General features: G+C 52.4%; 1 protein-coding gene and 1 long non-coding RNA gene across 2 annotated transcripts in view; both read right to left on the bottom strand.

Moving 5' to 3' along the window:
* The window catches only part of pcnx2 (pecanex 2), a 946,160-nt gene that overhangs the window by 659,920 nt on the left and 260,197 nt on the right, over window positions 1-26,043 (bottom strand). Inside the window, exons 9-13 of the mRNA XM_085996657.1 lie at window positions 25,137-25,278; window positions 22,550-22,692; window positions 18,682-18,835; window positions 18,562-18,594; window positions 11,898-12,069 (exon numbers count right to left, since the gene is read on the bottom strand). Of these exons, the coding sequence (XP_085852783.1) occupies window positions 11,898-12,069; window positions 18,562-18,594; window positions 18,682-18,835; window positions 22,550-22,692; window positions 25,137-25,278 (644 nt within the window). The remainder of the gene's footprint in view (window positions 1-11,897; window positions 12,070-18,561; window positions 18,595-18,681; window positions 18,836-22,549; window positions 22,693-25,136; window positions 25,279-26,043) is intronic.
* On the bottom strand, window positions 808-1,572 carry LOC147112420 (uncharacterized). The gene is made up of 2 exons (XR_015079435.1): window positions 1,048-1,572; window positions 808-1,002 (listed from the first exon to the last, which is right to left on the bottom strand). It is a non-coding gene; the product is annotated as an uncharacterized LOC147112420 (long non-coding RNA).

The following is a 26,043-nucleotide window of genomic DNA, read 5'->3' as shown; positions in this document are numbered from 1 at the left end:
CCCTCGGCTGATTGTTGCGGATCCTGCAGTGCGGGCCCGGCCGAGTGCCAGCGCGCCACAGCACCAGCCAGCGCATCCCAGACACCAGCTTGCCCACATTGCGCCATCCGTCGCCGCCACTCCCCCACTGGGGCGTCAAGGGCAAGCAGCTGGAGCTGATGTTGGCCAGGCTCAGGTGCGCCACTCAGCAGCCGGCCCCTCGATGCCCAAAGGCCGTGTAGGCCGCCCCCCAGCGGCATCTGGCGGAAGGACATCTGAGCCTCAGGCGCCTTCCCCCAGCCTCGCAGTAGCCACTGGGCAGAGCTTGTGAAGGAGCAGCAGGCCGGGCAGGGGAGGCAAAAGGCTGGACAAGGTGTCGCCCTCGTGGGCCACTCAGTAGAGGGTGTGGCCAGCTTTCGTTTTATATGGCGGTGGCCATCTTTCTTTTGCCCATGGTTGTTTGGTTCGTGGGCTTATTTTTTGTGTTAAGGCCGAGGTTGAGGCCAGGTTTGTACAAATGTGGAGTTACTCCAGGTCATGAGCCAGGTACATAAAGGATAGCCTTTGTCCCCGAGTAGCCATCCTCTTGGGGGAGGCTGTGCCTCGAACATGTCATGCACAGTACTCTGCTGCAGGATAAACGCATCGTGGCTGCTGCCTGGGAAGCTGGCATTGACAGCCATGATGCGCTGCTTGTGGTCACACACCAGCTGCACATTCAGAGAATGGTAGCCCTTCCTGTTGCGATACTGCTCGCCATGCTCCAGAGGGGCCCGCAAAGCCACATGCGTACAGTCTGATGTGCCTCAATAATCCCGAGACTCGATGTTAGCGGAACAAAACAAGGCTTTTATTAACTTAGAAGATAACACGCAGTGGAGAGAGGTATCTTCCATCTGGAGCTCTGCAGTACTGGATATGAGGCCAGACTGAGCTGGCTTACATAGAGGCCAGGTATGGGTGGAGCCCTACACACAACACATTCCATACATTCCAATATACAATACAATGGTGAGGGGAAACCTGAAACCAACCACAGTCACAGGCAATACAATGGTGAGGGGAAACCTGAAACCAACCACAGTCACAGGCAGTGATGAATGGAATATTTCATCACATTCACCCCTTCTATAGATTTAGTCTGTTCGGGGGTTTGGTAGTCCTCTGCGACCGACGTGGCTGTTGTGGTGTCGCGGGTGTCGGCTGGGTGTCCCCGGTGGCCTCCTGGGTCTCTGCCAGGGGTGCCGCCAGGGTTGTTGAAGGGGTAGTTGGTGGGGGTGCCGTTGGTCGATGTTCTTCCGGGGGTGATGAAAGAGTAGTGGGTGGGTAAGAGTTGCTGTGGTCGTTGTTGCTGCTATTGCCGTGGTTGTTGTCGTTACCGGCTGGGGCGACGTCTTTTATTGACATGGTGTCCTCCCTTCCGTCGGCGTGCCGGACATACGCGTATTGGGGGTTGGCATGGAGTAGGTGCACTGGCTCCACGAGAGGGTCCGTCTTATGGCCCCTCACATGCCTTCGCACGAATACCGGACCTGGGGTGGAGAGCCATGACGGCATGGATACGCCTGAGGTGGATTTCCGGGGAAAGCTAAACATTCGTTCATGAGGCGTGGCATTAGTGGCAGTACACAATAGCGACCGTATCGAATGGAGCACATCTGAGAGGACTTCCTGCCAGCGGGAGATAGGGAGGCCCTTGGTCCTTAGAGCTAGAGTGACTGCTTTCCATACTGTCCCGTTCTCTCGCTCCACTTGACCGTTACCCCGGGGGTTGTAGCTGGTGGTACGGCTCGTGGCGATACCCCTGGACAGCATGTACTGGCGTAGCTCTTCACTCATGAAGGACGCCCCCCTATCCGTGTGGATGTAGCTCGGCATACCGAACAGGCAGAACAGGCTGTTGAGGCATTTGATGACCGTGGCGCTGGTCATGTCTGGGCAGGGGAAGGCGAATGGGAACCGGGAGTATTCGTCCACAATGTTCAGGAAGTAAACATTGCGGTCGACGGACGGGAGGGGGCCCTTGAAATCTAAGCTGAGCCGCTCAAAGGGCCGTGTAGCTTTGATTAAGTGGGCTCTATCAGGGTGGTAGAACCGAGGCTTGCACTCAGCGCAAGTGCGGCAGTTCCTGGTCAGAGACCGAACTTCCTCAATCGAGTAGGGTAAGTTGCGGGACTTTATGAAGTGGAACAGCCGCGTGACCCCTGGGTGGCAGAGGTCGTTGTGGAGGGTCTGTAGCCGATCCCCGGTGGCGCTGGCACACATCCCTCGTGAGAGGGCATCTGGGGATTCGTTAAGGGCCCCTGGCCGGTAAATGATGTCATACTCGAAGGTGGAGAGCTCGATCCGCCACCTAAGAATCTTATCATTTTTGATCTTCCCCCTCTGTTTATTATTGAACATAAACGCTACCGACCGCTGGTCGGTAAGTAGGGTGAAGCGTTTGCCAGCTAGGTAGTGGCGCCAGTGGCGCACTGCCTCCACGATGGCTTGGGCCTCCTTTTCCACGGAGGAGTGTCTGATCTCGGGCCCTTGGAGGGTCCTCGAGAAGAAAGCTACGGGCCGCCCCGCCTGGTTGAGGGTGGCCGCCAAGGCAAAGTCAGACGCATCACTTTCCACTTGAAATGGAGTGTTCTCGTCCACTGCCTGTAGCGTGGCCCGCTCAATATCCTGCTTAATGCTTTTGAAGGCGGCGTGGGCCTCAGCAGAGAGCGGAAAAGAGGATGCTTTCAAGAGGGGGCGGGCTTTGTCGGAGTAGTTGGGGACCCATTGGGAATAATAAGAAAATAACCCCAGGCACCTTTTCAGGGCTTTGGGAGTGTTGGGCAGGGGCAGCTCCCGTAGGGGGCGCAATCGGTCGGGGTCTGGTCCGATTTCCCCATTCTCCACCACACTGCCTAGTATGCAGAGGCGCGTGGTGTTGAAAACGCACTTGTCCTCGTTGTAGGTGAGGTTGAGTTTTTGTGCGGTTTTCAGGAACCTCTCGAGGTTCGAGTCGTGATCCTGCTGGTTGTGACCGCAGATGGTGACGTTGTCGAGGTAGGGGAAGGTTGCCTGCAAGTGGTGGTCATCGACCATGCGATCCATCTCCCTCTGGAAGACCGAGACCCCATTCGTCACCCCAAAGGGGACTCTGAGGAATTGGTAGAGGCGTCCGTTCGCCTCGAAGGCGGTGTACGGGCGGTCCTCTGGTCTGATAGGGAGCTGGTGGTACGCTGACTTGAGGTCGATGGTGGAGAACACCCGGTATTGGGTGATTTGGTTCACCATTTCTGATATGCGGGGTAGCGGGTAGGCGTCTAGTTGGGTGTACCTGTTGATCGTTTGGCTATAGTCGATCACCATCCGTTTCTTCTCGCTACCCCTTACCACCACCACTTGGGCGCGCCATGGGCTATTGCTGCATTCAATAATGCGCTCTTTCAGGAGCCTGTCTACCTCGGTCGCGATAAACCGCCTGTCCTCCCAGCTGTACCTCCTGCTTTTGGTCGCTATTGGCCGGCAGTTAGGGGTAAGGTTCGCGAATAGCGAAGGCGGCTTTACCTTCAGGGTAGCCAGGCCGCACACTGTGAGGGGCGGCTGGGACCCACCGTACTTGAGCGTGATGCTTTGGTGGTTGCACTGGAAATCCAGGCCCAAGATCACGCTCGCGCATAGATTCTTCATGATTAATACTTTAAAATTATCATATACAGTCCCGTTAACGGACAATTGTACCGTGCAGTAACCCAGGATGGTCGATGTCTGGGTTTTATCAGCCATAGAGATGGTACCCCGAGTAGGGACCACCTTTAGGGAGAGTTGTTGTGCCAGTTCAGGGTGGATAAAACTCTCCGTGCTTCCGCTGTCAATTAAACATTTAACCCGGCACCCGTTTACCTCGATGTCCACCATTGATTTGGATAGCGGGTGGGGCCTGGTCTGGTCCACTGTGACCGATGCCACTGTAGGACCCTGATCGAGACAAGATGGCGTCCACGCTGTCTGCTCACAAGATGGCGGACCCCACGAGGTCGGGCAAGATGGCGTCCAAGATGGCCGCTCCCACGGCGCACACGCGGCGGTGGCGGGTTTTGGTTTTCCGGCGGGGTTCCCTCTGCACACCTTCCCGAAGTGCCCCTTCTTACCGCACTTAAAGCAGGTGGTGCCTTTCGCCGGGCACAGGTTTCTGGTGTGCTTTGGCTGCCCGCAGAAGTAGCAGTTGGGTCCCCGACGCGTCGCGGCTGTCGTAGGGCTTCTGGGGGGAGAGCGGGGCCCCGACGGTGTCGGGCTGCCGGGCGGGGAAGATGCCTTCCAAGATGGCGGCGCCCTTGGTGCACACGTGGCGGCGTGGACGGCGCGGGCTGAAGAGTAGGCGTCCGAGTTTCTCTGGGCCACATCCAGGGATCGCGCGGTGTCCGCAGCCTGTTTCAGGTCCAATCCCGTTTTTTCCAGCAGTCTTTGCCGGATGTAAGTGGAGCTGAGGCCTGTGATAAAGGCATTGCGAACAAGCTCGTCGGTGTACACTGCGGCTTTTACATCTCGGCACTTGCAGTCTTTGCCAAGCATTTTCAGGGTGCCTAGGAACTCCTCCACCGATTCCCCAGGTCGCTGTGCGCGAGTGGCGAGCAGATGCCTAGCATACACCTCATTCGTAGGCTGCTGGTAATGCGCCTTTAAGATGTCGCAGGCGGCCAGGTACGTGTCGGCGTCTTGGATGAGGGGGTAAACCCAGTGGCTTACCCAATTCCGCAGGATTCCGAGTTTCATACTCGCAGCGTCCGTAGCGTCTTTGACGGCTGCGGAATTGTCCAGGAAGAATTCCATACACATAAACCAGTGTCCGAAGCATGCTGATGCGTCCGGAGCATGCTGATCCAAATCCAAACGTTCGGGTTTCAGGAGTTGATCCATTGTGTTGAAAAATAAGTTAATAAAATTGATGTGCCTCAATAATCCCGAGACTCAATGTTAGCGGAACAAAACAAGGCTTTTATTAACTTAGAAGATAACACGCAGTGGAGAGAGGTATCTTCCATCTGGAGCTCTGCAGTACTGGATATGAGGCCAGACTGAGCTGGTTTACATAGAGGCCAGGTATGGGCGGAGCCCTACACACAACACATTCCATACATTCCAATATACAATACAATGGTGAGGGGAAACCTGAAACCAACCACAGTCACAGGCAGTGATGAATGGAATATTTCATCACACAGTCAATGGCGCCCTGCACCAAGGGGAAGTCCCCGAGTCTTGCAAATCCCAAGGCGCGCTGATGCTGGCTCTGCAGGGCCATGGGGAAGGAGATGAATTGGCTTCTCCTTCTGAACAGTGCTTCGGTCACCTGGCGGATGCAGCGATGCGCGCCGTACTGGGAGATGTTTGCTATGTCCCCAGCAGCGGATTGGAAGGAGCCGGTGGCATAGAAGTTCAATGCCACCGTCACCTTCACTTCCACCGACAGAGACGTCCTGCACCTGAGCTTTGGATGCAGATCTCTTCGAAGCAGGTGGCAGATCTCTGCAATCACCTCCTTTCGGAATCGGAGCCTTCTAACACATCGCGCGGCACTCATGTTTAGGTAGGAGCGCTGCTGGCAGTATAGCCTGACTGGGTAAGGCCTACGTGGCCGACGCCTGTAGCCCCCTCTGCCTCTAGCCAGGGCTGCCCCTCTCACAATGCGTCTGCGAGCCCTACGGACATGGCGCTGCAGCTCCGCGTTGGCACCCCATGCAACCCCCATCAAATCCTGGCAAACAGTCAAATTTCCAAAAGGCCACTTGCAGCGCTCTGGCCTGAGTCCAAAAATACCTGCGCTGTTGCTGCTTGAAACCAGTTAGCTATCCTCCTTGTTGTGTGTCCAGAAATGCGTTGCACAAGAGTGTTTGCTGAAAAATGGCTGGGCTTTATACTGGAGGGTACGTCCCCTTTAATTTGCGCCCCCCGGGGCCCGCGCTGGTTGTGTTGCGTTCCTTTTTTCAAACACTCCGGCCGCCAGCCGCACAATGGGGCGGTCCGACTGAAGTTTGGAATCGGGGCGGCCAAAGGGCGTTGCACGAGGATGTGACGTCATTTTCTGCGCGCGCATCCGGGCGGGCGCTAAACTTTGCGCCGATGCTAACGGCCAACTTAATTTGGGGCGAGGCGCAAACTGCGCTGCGCCCGGGCGCTACACGCATAGCGCCCGAAATTCACTTCTCTTAAGGCGCTAACTGCTGGTGCAAGCAACTGAAAATCCAGCCCCATGTCTTGTTTTGCACACTTTGTACAAAAGTAGTATATTGCAGGACAACGGAGTATTACAGTTTAAACTCTTTAATGAAGCATTAGATCTGATCTGACTCACAACAGTACAGCACCGTGTGCACAAGATGGAGTCAGGACCCTTGGGTCTTCTAAACAATAGCAGTCCTTACAGATGCCTGCAGGCCAATGACAACTCAGCATGTGATCACATGTGAATATAATAGGTATTCCTTACAGATGCCTGCGGTCCAATGATAAATCAATACGCAAATGTTACAGCCACAAAGAATGCAGGAAGAGTCCCCTTTAAATAGCGCCTCCCGCCAGCCCCACAGCGACTGGGAACCGTTCCACTCAACCAGTCACTGGGCGCGCCAGGCGCAAAGAAGGGGGGCGCCACTGAAGTTCCGGTTCGGGGCGCAACAAGGGCGTTGCACCATGAAATGACGTCAGGATCTGCGCGCGCAGCTGAGCGGGCGCTGCGGTTTTGCGCCGCCGCTAGTTCTTGACTCAAGTTCGTGAGAGGCGCAGATCGCGCCGCGCCCGGGTGCTAGCCGCTCCGTGCCCCACTTCTCGCCCTCTTAAGACGCTAGCGGCTGGTGCTAACAACTGAATTTCTAGGCCAATCTGTTTTAGTGATGTTGATTGAGGGATAAGTATTGGTCAAGACTCTGGGGAGAACTTCCCTGCTCCTCTTCCAATACGTCCACCTGAAAGGGCAGACAGGGCCTCGGTTTAACATCTCAACCAAAAAACAGCACCTCTGACAGTGCAGCACTTCTTCAGTAGTGTTGGCCTGGAGTGGGACTTGAACCCACAACCTTCTGACTCAGAGGCGAGCGAGCCCACTGAGCCATGGCTGACACTGGATTGGATTTTTACCCAGGACCTGGAAGTGAAAGCCTTAGGGGGAGAAATTCGGTATCGCCCCATTTGGGGCGCAATTATCAGCCGGGCACAAAGATTAGCGCCTGGCGCTAATTATCGCCTCCGACTGCAAACTTGGCTTTTATCACCCCTGGAGGTGATTGGAGCGCTAAATCAGGCGCTTCACATCTGTCTTAAGGCGCAAAGGCCAAGGAGCGAGGCGCTAACTCACAGCGCTGGCGAAGCTCATGTGATGTCAGTCAGCAATGGAACACAGACACACTGGCACCGGCCAATTCTTAAAGGGGAGTTCTGATGAATGGTCATCGACCTGAAACGTTAACTCTGTTTCTCTCTTCACAGATGCTGCTTGACCTGCTGAGTTTCTCCAGCATTTTCTGTTTTTATCTTAAAGGGGAGGGTTTATCTTGGTCTCCATCCACATCCTGTTCATTGCAGCCTTGAGTCTCGGCCTGGAGAGACATGTACATCAAATCTGCTGGAAAGAACAATGGAGAGACCCAGGGAAGTAGCTCAGAGTGCAGCCCCCACAGTCTCTTCTAAATAGATACAAGGGCAAATCAAAATGAACCTGCAAAGTGCTGCTCAGTATGCAAAACTCCTTCACACAGTGTAGAATCTCTCCAGAAGTCTCTCTCTCTCTCAGAATGCATGGTGCAAAAATGTCACCAACAAAAAAAGGGAGGAAGCGGTCGCCTTTAAATAGCGCTCCCCCAGTCCCTTTCCGACTGCAAAACGCTCCCCTCAACCTGTCGTTGCTAGCTGCAGGCGTTAAGGCAGGGGGCGCCACTCAATTTCCAGTCCGGGGCGATGCGCACTCGACTGACGTCACGATCTGCCAGCGCAGGAGATCGTGGCAGTAGTGTTTAGCGCCGCCGCAAAATGTCCGGTCAATTTCGAGAGAGGCGCAGATATCGCTGCACCTAGGCGCTAGTTGGTTTGCGCCCCACTTAGCGCCCTCTTAAGGTGCTAACAGGTGGTGCCACCAACTGAATTTTTCCCTCTTAGTACCTGAACCCAGTGCTCCACCAATCCCAAGTGAAACGTCTTTCTGTATCAAAGTGACAAATATTTTGCGAAGACTAAGGGGGAAAAATTCAGTTGCTTTGCACCTCCCGTTAGCGCCCTAAGAGGGTGCTAACGGGGTGCAAAGCAACTAGCACCCGGGTGCGGCGCCACCAACGCCTCCAGTGAAATTCAGCAGGATGTTAGCGGCGGCGGTAATCGTTAGCACCTGCGCAGCGGTCTGCTTGTGCCCCGGCCGCGACCTTTGGTAGCGTCCCCTGACTTACCGCCGGACGCTATATCTGATGGGGTCAGGGGGGCCTACCTGTGGCCGGGGCGGCGCTAATTAAAGGCGAGGTGCCAGGCGGCCATTTTTGCTGCTGGCTGCCTGCCAGCACCTGCCCCCTCTGCAGTCCCCAGTCTCCTCTGCAGCCCACCCCCCGCAGAGTGCTGGCTGCGCTCCATGAGCCCGGCACTTCTCTTGAGTGCCGGGCTCTTTTGCCGGCACTCCGATCCCTAGTGGCCCAGCTGGGCCCAGGGTCGCGCTGCGCAAGGCCCCTCCCCTTTAAGAAGGGGAGGAAGGCCTGCAATACCACGGCGCAACTTGCCGCAGAGCATGGCGCTGTGGCACATAGCGCTGCGATATTCCCTCGCAGCGCCCCAAGAGGGAGGCGAGGCGCTTCTAGTAGCGCCCCGATTCCCTCTCGGGGGCGCTACCAATGAATTCTGGCCGCGGGGGCACTAAAAGTAGCGCCCGGGTGAAGTTAGCGCCCCAAAGGGGGCGCAACCTAATTTTTCCCCCTAAAATTTGGCACAATTCACGGATCACATAAATACAAGTGTTAAACAGGGGCTGTAAAACCATCTTTTCAATGATATGTTAATAGAGCTACATGCCGCCATTTTATTGCAGTAAAACAAAAATCCATCCAATGAATCTCTAAAATCAGGTAACGTTGAGCTGTGTAGTTAAACCTTGAAATTCTGGGATAGTGGATAACGTGTTTCCTTATAAACTATCTGGAGGGTCACAGGCAGGCATATAGTGGTACCCAAGATCTTGCAGTTGTATGGGAGAGGCTGGATACCAGAGGGTCTTCATCTGTCCTTCATTACTTGTATGTGCTTGTATATTCCTTTTTATGAATAGTGACTCGCACCAAATCCCGTTACCCATCACCCCTGTGCTCGCTGACCTACATTGGTCCCCGGTTAAGTAACGCCTCGATTTTAAAATTCTCATTCTTGTCTTCAAATCCGTCCATGGCCTCGCCCCTCCCTATCTCTGTAACCTCCTCCAGCCCTAGAACCCTCTGAGATATCTGCGCTCCTCCAATTCTGGCCTTTTGCACATCACCCGATTTTAATTGCTCCACCATTGGGGCCGTGCCTTCAGCTCCCTAGGCCCTAAGCTCTGGAATTCCCTCCCTAAAGCTCTCCGCCTCTCTATCTCTCTCTCCTCCTTTAAGGCTCTCCTTAAAATCTACCTCTTTGACCAAGCTTTTGGTCACCTGTCCTAATATTTCCTTGTGTGGCTCGGTGTCAAATTTTGTTTGATAATGCTCCTGTGAAGCGCCTTGGGACCTTTTATGATGTAAAAGGTGCTATATATATCCAAGTCGTTGTTGTTGAATACTGCATACAGTTTTGGTGTCCATACTTAAGAAAAGACATACTTGCTCTCGAGTCAGTACAAAGAAGGTTCACTCAGTTAATCCCGGGGATGAGGGGATGGACATATGAGGAGAGGTTGAGTAGATTGGGACTCTACTCATTGGAGTTCAGAAGAATGAGAGGCGATCTTATTGAAACATATAAGATTGTGAAGGGGTTGGATCGGGTGGATGCGGGGAGGATGTTCCCGATGATGGGTGAAACTAGAACTAGGGGGCATAGTCTTAGAATAAGGGGCTGCTCTTTCAAAACTGAGATGAGGAGGAACTACTTCACTCAGAGGGTGGTAGGTCCATGGAATATGCTGCCCCAAAAAGCTGTAGAAGCTACATCATTACATAAATTTAAAACAGAAATAGACAGTTTCCTAGAAGTAAAGGGAATTAAGGGTTACGGGGAGCTGGCAGGAATTTGGACATGAGTCTAGGTTCAGATCGGACATGGCCCTGTGGGTAGCGGAGCGGGCCCAGGGGCCGTGTAGCCTGATCCTGCTCCTATTTCATGTGTCTAATTCTGTTAGATTCAGGAGATGGTTCTGTGATAGTAGATTGGCGGTTAGGATCAGATCAGCCATGATCTTATTGAATGGCGGAGCAGGCTCGAGGGGACGATTGGCCTACTCTTGCTCCTATTTCTTATGTTCTTATGTTCTTAACTCGTGGAACACTCCTAGGACATTGTGTATACCGATCCGGTTGGTGATCTGGCTACTGCTAACACCAGGAGCAGATGGTGACACATTTGCACGAATATTTGCAGATCCACAGCCTCAGATCACTGAAGATTAATCTAAACAAACAAAAACAAAATCCTGGGCAAGATATACATCTCTCCACACTTCCCTAAGGGACATCAGTTCATATCTCTTTTGCCAAAGGATGGAATGTTACTGATTTCCCCAAGAAAGATCCTTTCACATACGTCTCTCTGTGAGTCCCAACTCTACTTATACCAGAAGACATAGCAATATTACAGAGTTCACACTAGAAACAAAACCCTTAATCTGATACGTCATTTGGCTGTACAAAAATATTATCCTGCTTATGTGGAGAGTCAAATAGACGTCGGCTTCTCCCCTACCTAAAGCTACAGATAATACTGAATGCAACAAAATTAGATTCATAGAATTGGCTGCAGTGGTACATACAGCTCGCAGCAATGGATAGGAAATGATAGGCACTAGTTCCCAATAATAGCACACTTCTCCCTGACTGTGGGCCATGTCTGGTGAGCTGTTGTCAGTGGCATCTATAGTTCCACCTTGGCATTTCCCCCAATTCTTTTCGTACTGAGCTGTTTTTTAATAATCTCGAGGGTGGTGTCCAATTAGAATCAGAGAGTGTATTTTTTAAACTGATCCTGTATAAGCTGTGGCTCAGTGGGTAGCTCTCTCCCCTCCGAGTCAGAAGGTCGTGGGTTCAAGTCCCACTCCAGAGACTTGAGCACAAAATCCAGGCTAACATTCACAGTGCAGGGCTGAGAGAGTGCTGCACTGTCAGAGCTGCCGACTTTTGGATGAGACGTTAAACCGAGGCCCCGCCTGCTCTCTCAGGTGAATGTAAAAGATCTCACAGCCAATATTCAAAGAAGAGCAGGGGAGTTATCCCCGGTGTCCTGGCCAATATTTATCCATCAATCAACATCACTGAAACAGAGTATCTGGTCATTATCACATTGCTGTTTGTGGGAGCTTGCTGTGCGCAAGTTGGCTGTTGCGTTTCCTACAACAGTGACTACAATGATTGCTCTAAGCTGCGCGGCCGCGCGGTAATGGGAAAGGTCCCGCGTAAACCGCTCACTGGCTTTTCCATTGTAAATACCGCACATGCACAGAAATTTAAAGAGACCACGTACTAAAAGAAACAGGTGGCGCAGAACAAAGCATAGCTTGCAGGGAACATTGGTGACAACACTTCAAAAGTACTTCGTTGGCTGTAAAGTGCTTTGGGACATCCTGAGGTCGTGAAAGGTGCTATGGAAATGCAAGTCTTTCTTTCAATTAGTAGCAATGTATTTACAGACATTTATTGAATGAAGATGCGAGCAAAGAGACCAGAGCTTTGTACAATTGCCACAGCGAGCACTGCAACTAGCACTTTAATGATTAAACTGTGTTGACTCACCGATAATAAAATCTCTGGCAGTTGCAAAGTTTTCTGGAGATATTAATCTGAATCCATACAGAGTAGAAGTTGGAAGTCGACTGCATTTACTCCCGAAATCCAAAACCCACACAAGGCTACAGCAAATGGAAAAATAAATAGATCTGCTGTACGCCACAATTCTATTGTGTCCCTGGGAGAAACATAGGGAAAAAACACATGCTGTTAAAAAAGCATATGGGATCCTGGGCTTTATAAATAGAAGAATACATTACAAAAACAAGGAAGTTATGCTAATCCTTTATGAAACATTGGTGAGTATTGTGTCTAATTCTGGTCACCACACTTTAGGAAGGCCATCAAGGGCTAGGAGAGGGTGCAGAAGATATTTACTAGAATGGTACCAAGCATGAGGGTCTTCAGTTATGTGGAGAGACTGGAGAAGCTGAGGTTGTTCTCCTTAGAGCAGAGAAGGTTAAGAGGAGATTTGATAGAGGTGTTCAAAATCAGGAATGGTTTTGATAGAATAAATAAGGAGAAACTATTTCCACTGGCTGGAGGGTCGGTAACCAGAGGACACAGATTTAAGATAATGGGCAAAAGAGCCAGAGGGGAGATGAGGAGAATTTTTTTACGTAGGAATTTCACAAACTCTCCACTCTTACCCAGACTGCAGTGACTCACAGCAAGGTCTCTGTCCAATGCGATATTGTGATGTTGTAAATACTGATGTTGAGACAATCATTACTCCATTCAATAGTCTCTCTGTCTGAACATGCATTGCCTACTGTGACAAGCAGCGCTGCTACACGCAAAAGGTCACAAGTCAGAAGGACGGGACTCTGTTTAACACTTTCTTGTTGCTGGTGTTATTCTATCTTGTGCACTCCGACATAAACTGAACTGCTCTTATCCATTCTGAACACAACATTCTGCGTTGTTATATTAAAATAGGTTTAACCATCCAAAACTCTGCTGCCCATATCCTAACTCGCACCAAGTCCCATTCACCCAAGAACCCTGTGCTCTCTGACCTACATTGGCTCCCGGTCCGGCAACACGTCGATTTTAAAATTCTCATCCTCGTGTTCAAATTTTTCCATGGCCTCACCCCTCCCTATCTCTGCAACCTCCGCTAGCCCGACAACCCTCCGAGATCTCTGCGCTCCTCCAATTCTGGCCTCTTGAACATCCCCAATTTTAATCACTTCACCATTGGCAGCTGTGCCTTCAGCTGCTGAGGCCCTAAACTCTGGAATTCCCTCCCTAAACCTCTCCGCCTCTCTCTCCTCTTTTAAGACGTTCCTTAAAACCTACCTCCTTGACCAAGCTTCTGGTCACCTTTCCTAATATCTCCTTGTGTAGCTTGGTGTCAAATTTTGATAACGCTCCTGTGAAGTGCCTTGGGATGTTTTATTACATTAAAGGCGTTATATAAATGCAAGTTGTTGTTGTTTAGAGGCCATTAGCCCAACTTCTCTTGGGGTTCTTTCTCTTCCGAGGACTTTTACATCCCTGCCAGTTATACACCACCCATTATACATCCGCCCATTATACACCCGCCTGTTACACACCCTACCGTTATACACCCGCCCTTTACACACCCACCTGTTATAGACCCGCCCGTTACACACCCGCCCATTACACACCCACCCTTTACACACCTGCCGTTATGCACCCCACCCATTATACACCCGCCCATTATACACCCCACCCATTATACACCCCCAGTTATACACCCCCCATTATACACCCGCCCATTATACACCCCACCCATTATACACCCCCAGTTATACACCCCCGTTATACACCCCCATTATACACCCGCCCGTTATACACCCCACCCATTATACACCCCCAGTTATACACCCCCGTTATACACCGCACCCATTATACACCCGCCCATTATACACCCCACCCATTATACACACCCAGTTATACACCCCCCATTATACACCCGCCCGTTATACGCCCCACCCATTATACACCCCCAGTTATACACCCCCATTATACACCCGCCCGTTATACACCCCACCCATTATACACCCCCAGTTATACACCCCCGTTATACACCCCCCATTATACACCCGCCCGTTATACACCCCACCCACTATACACCCCCAGTTATACACCCCCGTTATACACCCCCCATTATACACCCCCAGTTATACACCGCACCCATTATACACCCGCCCATTATACACCCCACCCATTATACACCCGCCCATTATACACCCCACCCATTATACACCCCCAGTTATACACCCCCGTTATACACCCCCCCATTATACACCCCACCCATTATACCTCCCGTTATACACCCTCTGTTAAACACCCCACCCATTATACACCCCCCATTATACATCCCGCCCCATTAAACACCCGCTATTATACACCCCATCCCATTTAACACCCCGTTACACAACCCGCCCCGATATACACCCCCCATAATACAACCCCTGTTGTACACCCCCGTTATATACCCCGCCCCGTTATACACCGCCGTTATACACCCCGCCTGTTATACACCACCCGTTATACCCCCCCATTATACACGCCTCCCCGTTATACACCCCGCCCCGTTATACACTCCCGTTATACGCCCCCCGTTATACGCCCCCGTTATACACCCCCGTTATACACCCCCCGTTATACGCCCCCCGTTATACGCCCCCGTTATACACCCCCGTTATACACCCCTGTTATACGCCCCCGTTATACACCCCCCGTTATACACCCCCGTTATACACCCCTCATTATACACCCCCATTATACACCCCCCGTTATACACCCCGCCCCGTTATACACCCCCATTATACACCCCCCGTTATACACCCCCCGTTATACGCCCCCATTATACACCCCCCATTATACACCCCTCATTATACCTCCCGTTATACACCCCCCGTTATACACCCCCCGTTATACACCCCCTGTTATACATCCCGCCCCATTAAACACCCGCTATTATACACCCCATCCCATTTAACACCCCCGTTACACACCCCGCCCCAATATACACCCCCCGTAATACAACCCCTGTTATACACCCCCGTTATATACCCCGCCCCGTTATACACCGCCGTTATACACCCCGCCTGTTATACACCACCCGTTATACCCCCCCGTTATACACCCCCGTTATACACCCCCCGTTATACACCCCCCGTTATACACCCCCCGTTATACACCCCCGTTATACACCCCCCGTTATACACCCCCCGTTATACACCCCCGTTATACACCCCCCGTTATACACCCCCCGTTATACGCCCCCGTTATACACCCCCGTTATACACCCCCATTATACACCCCGTTATACGCCCCCGTTATACGCCCCCGTTATACGCCCCCGTTATACACCCCCCGTTATGCGCCCCCGTTATACACCCCCCGTTATACACCCCCCGTTATACACCCCCGTTATACACCCCCCGTTATACACCCCCCGTTATACACCCCCCGTTATACGCCCCCGTTATACACCCCCGTTATACACCCCCGTTATACACCCCGTTATACACCCCCCGTTATACACCCCCCGTTATACACCCCCGTTATACACCCCCCGTTATACACCCCCGTTATACACCCCCGTTATACACCCCCCGTTATACACCCCCCGTTATACGCCCCCGTTATACGCCCCCGTTATACGCCCCCGTTATACGCCCCCGTTATACGCCCCCCGTTATACGCCCCCGTTATACGCCCCCGTTATACACCCCCCGTTATACACCCCCCATTATACACCCCGTTATACACCCCCGTTATACGCCCCCGTTATACACCCCCCATTATACACCCCTCATTATACACCCCGTTATACGCCCCCGTTATACGCCCCCGTTATACGCCCCCGTTATACACCCCCGTTATACACCCCCCATTATACACCCCCCATTATACACCCCTCATTATACACCCCGTTATACACCCCCGTTATACACCCCCGTTATACGCCCCCGTTATACGCCCCCGTTATACACCCCCGTTATACACCCCCCGTTATACACCCCCCGTTATACGCCCCCCGTTATACGCCCCCGTTATACGCCCCCGTTATACACCCCCGTTATACACCCCCGTTATACACCCCGTTATACGCCCCCGTTATACACCCCCCGTTATACACCCCCCCGTTATACACCCCATTATACACCCCCCATTATACCCCCCCCGTTATACACCCCGTTATACGCCCCCGTTATACGCCCCCGTTATACGCCCCCGTTATACACCCCCGTTATACGCCCCCCGTTATACGCCCCCGTTATACGCCCCCGTTATACACCCCGTTATACACCCCCCGTTATACACCCCCCGTTATACACCCCCCGTTATACGCCCCCGTTATACGCCCCCGTTATACACCCCGTTATACACCCCCGTTATACACCCCCCGTTATACACCCCGTTATACACCCCCCGTTATACACCCCCCGTTATACACCCCCCGTTATACACCCCGTTATACACCCCCGTTATACACCCCCCGTTATACACCCCCGTTATACACCCCCGTTATACACCCCCCGTTATACACCCCCGTTATACGCCCCCGTTATACGCCCCCGTTATACGCCCCCGTTATACACCCCGTTATACGCCCCCGTTATACACCCCCCGTTATACACCCCCCGTTATACACCCCCCCGTTATACACCCCATTATACACCCCCCATTATACACCCTCATTATACACCCCGTTATACACCCCCCGTTATACACCCCCTGTTATATGCCCTGGCCTGTTACACACCCCTCATTATACACCCCTCATTATACACCCCTCATTATACACCCCGTTATACACCCCCCGTTATACACCCCCTGTTATATGCCCTGGCCTGTTACACACCCCTCATTATACACCCCCTGTTACACACCCCTCATTACACACCCACCGTTATACGCCCCCGTTATACACCCCGCCCTGTTATACACCCCTCGTTATACATCCCACCGCATTATACACCCCGCCCGTGATACACCCCCCATTATACAACCCCCATTATATACCCCACTCCATTATACACCCGCCCGTTATACACCACACCCCATTATACACCTCACCCATTGTATATCCCTGCCCATTTTTCCTTTTCATCGAAATTAAAATCTTCCCCTATATGTTGACCATTTCAGGAGTAATTAACCTACGATTTAATAACTCACGACAACACTGAGCTCTGCCAAACAGGAGCCCCTCTCCATTCCTACAAAACCCTCACACAAAGTTTCTCTCTCTCTCTTCCTTCCTGCTCCCCCTTTTCCACACAATAAAAAAGCCCTGCAGCTCATTCACATCAGCAGCCTGGCAAACATTCCCAGGAAAATATCCAGCCCATTCTGTGCACCAGCAGAGTGCTCGCCATCTCCTGTCCAGTTTCACGTTACTGCTCAGGAAGGCCACAGTAGAAAGTGTCAGGTTAGTTACTGAGTGCAAATGGGATTACATGGGGTAACAGGAGGAGAGGTTATGACAAACAGAAGCAAGTATTTCTTGCCTGGTGTTTATGGCACTGGACTTGCAACCTAGAGCTTGTGTGTTCAAACCCACGCATGGCGAGTTGGGAAATTGAATTCCGTAAATCTGGTGATTTGTGGACTGGCACCAGATCAAATTGCCATGTAAGCTGCCAGGCCGTTGTGAAAACCCAACTGGTTCACTCATGTCCTTCAGGGAAGGAAACCTGCTGTCCTTGCCCGGTCTAGGCCTACACGTGACTCCAGTCTCACTCTACGTGGTTGGCTCTGAACTGCCCTCAGGGGAACGCAGGTTGGACAATAAACACAGTGTTGCCAATGTCGAGGGTTGCCAACCCTCCAGGATTGCCCTGGAGTCTCCAGGAGTTAAAGACTAATCTCCAGACTAATCTGCTGCGAGCAAAAACCCAGGAGAAAAATCATAGGAGCGTTAAAAAATTGTGTTTTCCAAAAAAATTATTTGAACAAATTGGTTATTAGTAATAAAAATATCTAAGATGAGTAAAAAAGGCTGTTTTACTGACAGTCAAAAATGAAGTGTCTGTTCGCTTTCCGATTGGCTGGGAAGGCGGTGTCCTGCGAGAATGGACATGTCGGGCATCCAATGACGGGAGTGTGGGGGCGGGGCACCACAAGGATGGGCGTGTCGGGCGACCAACGGTGAGAGAGTGGGGGGCGGGGCACCACGAGGATGGACATGTCGGGCAACCAATGGCAAGAGTGTGGGGGCGGGGCACCACAAGGATGGACGTGTCGGGTGACCAATGGCGGGCGTGTGGGGGGCGGGGCACCACAAGAATGGGCATGTCAGGCGACCAATGGTGGGAGTGTGGGGGCGGGGCGGTTGGAGGCCGGAGATCGTGTGATGACACCTCCAGGACTATGTCCAACCAGAGTTGGTGACCCTACCCTGAATCTGGCAAGTCTACCCAGGGTCATCAGGTGTCGAGAGATTGCCGCAATCTAACACGAGACTGCAGGAATATTAAATGAGCCAAAAAGTGATCCACTGGATTGGGAAAAGTGGCTGAGGCCAGGACTTGGAAGTAGCTAGGTGCTGTCATGGGAAGGTGGTAGAACTGGCATTCTGGAAGGGTGGAATCACGTGGGCCGTCCTTTAATTTGAACCAATTAGTTAAAGTATTTGAGACAAATTCCGGGCATTTGCTCTTCAAGTGTGGTCTTCGTAACTCACGTGTACCGGTGATGCAGGATCAGGTTGAGCGCTCTGAAACAGGAAGAGAAAAGAGCAATCAAGAGCTGCAACACATCAATGTCACTCGACTGATGGGCAGAACACAACACTCACACTTACTTTTAACAGGGAATACTGACAGCTTGCAATAACCAGGCAGAAGTGGAAGACTGAGATGTCCTTGAAAAATCCTTGGCTAAGGAGGGTGAATCCAAGAAGGGCAACAAGGACAGCCAAGAAAACCGCCAACACATTTTCCCCAATCTCCTGATTCCTGCGAAAATACAGGAAACATTTACTCGAAGGTTGCTGCCAAGTTATTCTAATGGGAGACTTCAGTCTACTTCACATGCACGGGGGAAACATACGGCGGTTTGGAGTCAGGTGCTGGGAATCTCCCCTGGCATTCACCTGATCAGTCGCTGTAAACTCAGCGGAAGCTCTGTTTACGCAGTGTATCCGGAGTTACGGCGGAGTTACGGCAGGCAATCGAGGGAGCCACTGTGGAAACTCGCGGCGAAAGTTGCCGCATGGAGTGTGTGACAGCTTCATGGGAGGCATTGCTCATCTAGTCTTGGTAATTGTAAATGATCCAAACAACACACAGGATATGGGAGTCATGGCACACCTGGGAGGCAGCGATCACAGAAAGATTTAACCTGATCTGCAATTCATAAAATCAAAAATACTGGAGCCGGGTATATAATTTTAAACGGGCTTAATTTAAAAAGAAATGAGGGAACAGCCTCAGCAAATTAACTGGGAAGATTAGTGTTCAACAACACGTCAACAGAGAACAACTGCAACACCTTTAAAGGCATCATGCTGAGCATGCGGGATTCAGGGTATATCTGAGATATGAAAAACAAATTGGCTGAAGGATAGAAAACAACAAGTATTTGTTGGGGGGGTCGAGTGGGGGGGTCAAGTCGGGGGATCGAGTGGGGAGGTCGAGTGGGGGGCCCGAGTGGGGGGGTCGAGTGGGGGGGGTCGAGTGGGGGGGTCGAGTGGGGGGATCGAGTGGGGGGCCGAGTGGGGGGATCGAGTGGGGGGCCGAGTGGGGGGGTTGAGTGGGGGGGTCGAGTGGGGGGGTCGAGTGGGGGGCCGAGTGGGGGGGTCGAGTGGGGGGGTCGAGTGGGGGGGCCGAGTGGGGGGATCGAGTGGGGGGCCGAATGGGGGGGTCGAGTGGGGGGGGTCGAGTGGGGGGCCGAGTGGGGGGGCCGAGTGGGGGGATCGAGTGGGGGGGCCGAGTGGGGGGGGTCGAGTGGGGGGGGTCGAGTGGGGGGATCGAGTGGGGAGGTCGAGTGGGGAGGTCGAGTGGGGGGGGTCGAGTGGGGGGGGTCGAGTGGGGGGGTCGAGTGGGGGGCCGAGTGGGGGGGGGTCGAGTGGGGAGGTCAAGTGGGGGGGTCGAGTGGGGGGGGTCGAGTGGGGGGGGTCGAGTGGGGGCCGAGTGGGGGGCCGAGTGGGGGGATCGAGTGGGGGGGTCGAGTGGGGGGGGTCGAGTGGGGGCCGAGTGGGGGGCCGAGTGGGGGGATCGAGTGGGGGGATCGAGTGGGGGGGTCGAGTGGGGGGGTCGAGTGGGGGGGTCGAGTGGGGGGGTCGAGTGGGTGGGTCGAGTGGGGGGGTCGAGTGGGGGGGTCGAGTGGGGGGCCAAGTGGGGGGGTCGAGTGGGGGGATCGAGTGGAGGGCCGAGTGGGGGGGTCAAATCGGGGGGGTCGAGTGGGGGGGGTCGAGTGGGGAGGTCGAGTGGGGGGGGGGTCGAGTGGGGAGGTCGAGTGGGGGTAACGAGTGGGGGGTCGAGTGGGGAGGTCGAGTCGGGGGGGTCAAGTGGGTAGGTCGAGTTGGGGTAACGAGTGGGGGGTCGAGTCGGGGGGTCGAGTGGGGGGCTCGAGTGGGGGGGTCGAGTGGGGGGGCCGAGTGGGGGGATCGAGTGGGGGTATCGAGTGGGGGGCCGAGTGGGGGGATCGAGTGGGGGGATCGAGTGGGAGGATCGAGTGGGGGGTTCGAGTGGAGGGCCGAGTGGGGGGGTCGAATATGGGGGGTCGAGTGGGGGGGGGTCGAGTAGGGAGGTCGAGTGGGGAGGTCGAGTGGGGGTATCTAGTAGGGGTCGAATGGGGAGGTCAAGTGGGGAGGTTGAGTGGGGGGTAACGAGTGGGGAGGTCGAGTCGGGGGGTCGTGGGGCGGTCGAGTGGGGCGGTCGAGTGGGGGGGGTCGAGTCGGGGGGTCGAGTCCGGGGGTCGAGTGGGGGGGTCAAGTGGGGGTCGAGTGGGAGATCGAGTGTGGAGGTCGAGTCGGGGGGAGTCGTGTGGGAGGTTGAGTGGGGGGTCGAGTGGGGTTATCGAGTGGGGAGGTCGAGTTGGGGGGATCGAGTGGGGGGGTTCGAGTGGGGCGTTGAGTGGGGAGATCGAGTGGGGCGTCGAGTGGGGGGGTCGAGTGGGGTGTCGAGTGGGGGGTCGAGTGGGGTCGAGTGGGGGGCGTCGAGTAGGGGGATCGGGTGCAGGTCGAGTGGGGGGTCAAGTGGGGGGTCGAGTGGGGTATCGAGTGGGGGGGTCGAGTGGGGAGCTCGATTGGGGTGTTGAGTGGGGGGGTATTGAGTGGGGGGGTATCGAGTGGGGAGATCGAGCGGCAGGTCGAGCAGGGGGTCGAGTGGGGGGATCGAGAGGGGGGGCGAGTGGGGGATCGAGTGGGGTGATCAAGTGGGGGGGTCGAGTGGGAGGATCGAGTGGGGGGATCGAGAGAGGGATCGAGTTCGGGGGTCGACAGGAGATCGAGTGGGGGAATCGAGTGGGGGGTCGAGTCGGGGGGTCGAGTTGGGGGGTCGAATGGGGGGTCGAGTGAGAAGGATATCAAGTCGGGGATTGAGGGTGCTCGAGTAAGGGTAATCGAGTGGGGGGATCAAGTGAGGGGATCAGGTGGGGATCGCGTGGGGGATTGAGGGGTTCTGAGTGAGGAGGGTCAAGTGGAGGATCGAGTGAGGGGATCGAGTGAGGGAATTGAGGGGGAATCACAGAAATCACAGAAACCCCACAGTGCAGATAGAGGCCATTTCGGCCTATCGAGCCTGCACCGACACATATCCCACCCGATCCCCGTAACCCCTACACCAACACATATCCCACCCGATCCCCGTAACCCCACGTATTTAATCCCCCTAACACTAAGGGTCAATTTCTCATAGCCAATCAACCTAACCCGCACATCTTTGGACTGTGGGAGGAAACCGGAGCACCCGGCGGAAACCCACGCAAACACGGGGAGAATGTGCAAACTCCACACAGACAGTCACCCGAGGCCGGATTCGAACCCGGGTCCCTGGCGCTGTGAGGCAACAGTGCTAACCACTATGCCACCGTGCGGCCATAGTGGGGGGGGGTCGAGTGGGGGATTGAGGGGGATCGAGTGGGGAATTGAATGGGGGGATTGAGAAGGATCGACAGTGATATTGAGGGGGGATTGAGGGGGTGGATAGATGTGAGCTACGGGAAAAGATTAGAAAAAGTTGGGCTCTTCAGTCTAGAAAGGAAATATCTACGGTGATCTTATAAAGGTTCACAAGATAGCAAACGGTATGGAAAAAGTAAATCCAGAAACTTAATTTAAATTAAATCCAGCTCCAAGTCAGACAAGGGATCAGAAGCTTTAACTAGTAACTTATTCACACAAAGAGTGATCAATGCCTATAATCGAGTAGTGGAGGTGAAATACCAGGAATCATTTAAGAAACAATTGGATGCTGCAGTGGTGAAACTTTAGGGTCATGGATGAGCTATGATGGGCCGAATGGCCTCTCTCAACCGTAATTATCTCGTAATCTTGCTGCAGTAGCAAAATCCCATAATTAGCTGGCTTCATATTACATTTTGTATTAATGCTTCACCCACCATAAGGAAATATTACCTACAACATTATTATTTCTTATGTATTGTAATGCAGAGAGTTACTATGAAGTTATACAGCTTCAAAAGCAAAGAGGGACAGAACCATATACCTGTCAAGTAAAGCCAGCAAAGCCAGGCGATCGTAATGAATCTCCACCCACTTGCCAGGTAAGATCCAGAACCTGTAGGACTGTCTGCACTTGGACTGTTCTTCCACTATTTTAACAGCTGATTCACGATCCCCAGCCCTTCCCTTCAGAGATAAAAGAAAAGGTGTATATACATACTATCAGAACAACCAGCCAAAACACACAGCAACTCCCACTCTAATTACACATCCAGCCTTATTTTTCACAAACTACACAGAAATGAGAGGTTGTTTCCCCTGACTGGAGAATCTAGAACGAGGGGTCACAGTCTCAGGATAAGGGTTCGGCCATTTAGGACTGAGATGAGGAGGAATTTCTTCACTCAGAGGGTTGTGAAACTTTGGAATTCTCTACCCCAGAGGACTGTGGCTGCTCAGCCGTTAAGTATATTCAAGACAGAGATCGATAGGTTTTTGGATATTAAGGGAATCAAGGGATATGGCAATCGGACGGGAAAATGGAGATGAGGTCAAAGATCAGCCATTATCTTAATGAATGGCGGAGCAGGCTCGAAGGGCGAATGGCCTACTCCTGCTCCTATTTCTTACGTTCTTCTCTAGTCTCTTCAGATGTGCGTCACATAGCGGATGAAGAAACTCAGCTTTGGGACAATAGCTGGTGGGAAGGCACTACCTGGGGACTGGGTGCAACGCGTGTACATGCATATCCAGGGTTCAGTCTCTACTGTGTTGGGGCCGTAGAGAGGCAAACATCTGCTGCTGAAGCTCCACACCGACCAATGGAACCTGAAGGGATATTGTGTCCACACCTGTCTTGTGCTGCTTACCCAGATCTAACAACCAGCTCGCTCCTATACTCCTTTGGGGGGAAGATGGCATAAAGGGTCTGTTTGGGGTCGAGTTGACTTCAAATGACAGGTAATTGGAACAGAATTGATCCTCAGCCCAGCAGGTCCACACAGGCCAGGCTATTGATAGGGCCTGGAGGGGTTGATCTGTATCACTGGGAGTTGAGATTCTTCCCATTTGGCTCCAGGTAAGTTAATGCCCTGATGAGTAGAGAGATCCTAGTCGGGAAGATTGCCAGTGCTCTGTGCTGGTAAAGTGTTGGATTTTAACTGGTTAATCTCCAGCATTACCCTCGCCCCTCCCTATCTCTGTAACCTCCTCCAGCCCTATAACCCTCTGAGATCTCTGCACTCCTCCAATTCTGGCCTCTTGCGCATCCCTGATGTTAATCACTCTACCATTGGTGGCCGTGCCTTCTATTGCCAAGGCCCTCAGCTCTGGAATTCCTTCCCTAAACCTCTCCACCTCGCTTTCCTCCTTTAATATGTTCCTTAAAACCTAGCTCTTTGACCATGCTTTTAGTCACCTGCCCGAACAGCTCCCTCAAATTCTGTTTGATAATGTTCCTGTAAAGTGTCTTGGGACATTTTACTACATTAAAGGTGCTATATAAATGCAACTTGTTGCAATTATTTGCGGGTCCCTAAGCCTTGACTGTTGCTAACCTGAACCTAAGTTCTCGAAGTTTAGCTAAGTGGGGTGAGGCCCTCGGGGGGAGAGAGTGTGCAGCCCATATCAGGCAAACAGAAGTCCCTAGCAACTTAATTTGGAGATTGCTAAAGATGGTGATGGGGTTCCACATATCGCAAACCCACAATGGACCAGGAAAAATAACATTGCTGACTTGGGAACATTTGATTTTTATGGTAGAGAAAATGAAGGTGGGTACAGGACACGATCACTGCTCAAAAGCACAGCGCAGAAGACAATGCGTCAAATAATTACATAAGGGGCAGATCTTGCAACAGTGTGAGATGGGTGATAGCGAGTTTACATTTCTCCCCATTATTTATTTCAATTGACTTTGAAATGGGGAGAGATGTAGAACAGACTGTCGACTCGCTGTCGCCTGTTTCACACTATCGCACAAAGTCAAAATGACCCCCATCGAATGATTAGGTGCTGCTAAGGTCCTGTTTTAAAAGCCAGGAGATTGGAGGGGGAAGGGATGACAGAAAGGAGAACCACGGTTCAGGAGGCTTGAAAAAGAATTGTTAAGAGCAGAAGTATTTATTTTAACACAGTGAGGAGCGTAAAAAGCAGTAGGACCCGGTTATACAGGACGTGATGCTGAGCTAAGGGGCCCATGTTGATTAGCACACTCGCTTACCACCAGTTAACTCATTCAGTTTACCTTTTGTGTTTTTTTAATGAAACGTGTAATTAAACTAAGGATTTTAAAAATGAAAATGCTGGAAACACTCAGCAGGCCAGGCAGCATCTGTGACAGAGGAACAGATTTAACGTTTCAGGTCGATGACCTTGTCTGACATGCTGCGTTTTTATTTCACATTTTCAGCTAGGCACTACTTTTGCTGTAAAGTATTTTCTTTTAAAGTTGGGAATACTTTTCTTGAGTTGTGAAAGGGATGTTGTAATTCAAATCATTCTGAAATGTACCAGCAGGGCAACGTCCATGTGAGGATCTACTGTTACTTGTATGCAACCTTTCTTCGATTATTTTATTTTGACACCAGGAGATAATTGGCGTTGATCTCTGAGTAGCTCCCATCACCTACCTGACGCGCCTCTGAATATCTTCGAATTCGCATTCTCTGCAATATAACTGGCTGGTGTTGATGGGGTGGCTCGTCTGTCGTCCCCTCTTCCCCGTCATGTCCATCTCCTGAAGCGTAACTGGGAGAGTGGGACTGATGATCCCTGTGGTGAAAAACACTTGTGACATGTGAAGCTACATAGAACTTCTCTGCTAGCCATATATTAAAGGCCAAGGCCCACAACGTCCACCGGACGTCTTAAAGTGCTTTACAGCCAATGAAGTACTTTTGGAGTATAGTCACTGTTGTAATGTGGGAAACGTGGCAGCCAAGTTGCACACAGCAAGCTCCCACAAACAGCAATGTGATAATGACTGGATAATCTGTTTTTGTTATGTTGGTTGAGGGATACATATTGGCCAGGACACTGGGGCTAACTCCCCTACTCTTCTTCGAAATAGCGCCATGGGATCTTTTATGTCCACCTGAGAGAGCAGACGGGGCCTCGGTTTAACGTCTCATCTGAAAGACGGCACCTCTGACAGTGCAGCACTCCCTCAGCACTGCACTGGAGTGTCAGCCTAGCTTTATGTGCTCAAGTTCCTAGAATGGGACTTGAACCCACAACCTTCTGACTCAGAGGCGAGTGTGCTACCAACGGAGCCACAGCTGACACTCGGGGCCATATGGCCTACTCCTGCTCCTAATTCTTATGTAATTACAGTATTTTAAATCTGTACCCTCTGGTTACCGGCCCTACTGCCAGTGGGAATAGTTTCTCCCTATCTACTCTATCAAAACCCCTCATGATTTTGAAATCTCCTACATTTGTCTGGCAATGTAAGAGAACTGTGATCACACCTCTTCTCGCAATGTGTCCCTCACTCCGAGAACAAGGACCGGCAAGGGTCATATCCTGGTAGTCCTT

The sequence above is a fragment of the Somniosus microcephalus genome, chromosome 9 (genome assembly GCF_052327205.1).
Source record: "Somniosus microcephalus isolate GS21.2 chromosome 9, FLI_Smic_1.0, whole genome shotgun sequence".
NCBI lineage: Eukaryota > Metazoa > Chordata > Chondrichthyes > Squaliformes > Somniosidae > Somniosus > Somniosus microcephalus.
This window is presented reverse-complemented; position numbering and strand designations above follow the sequence as displayed.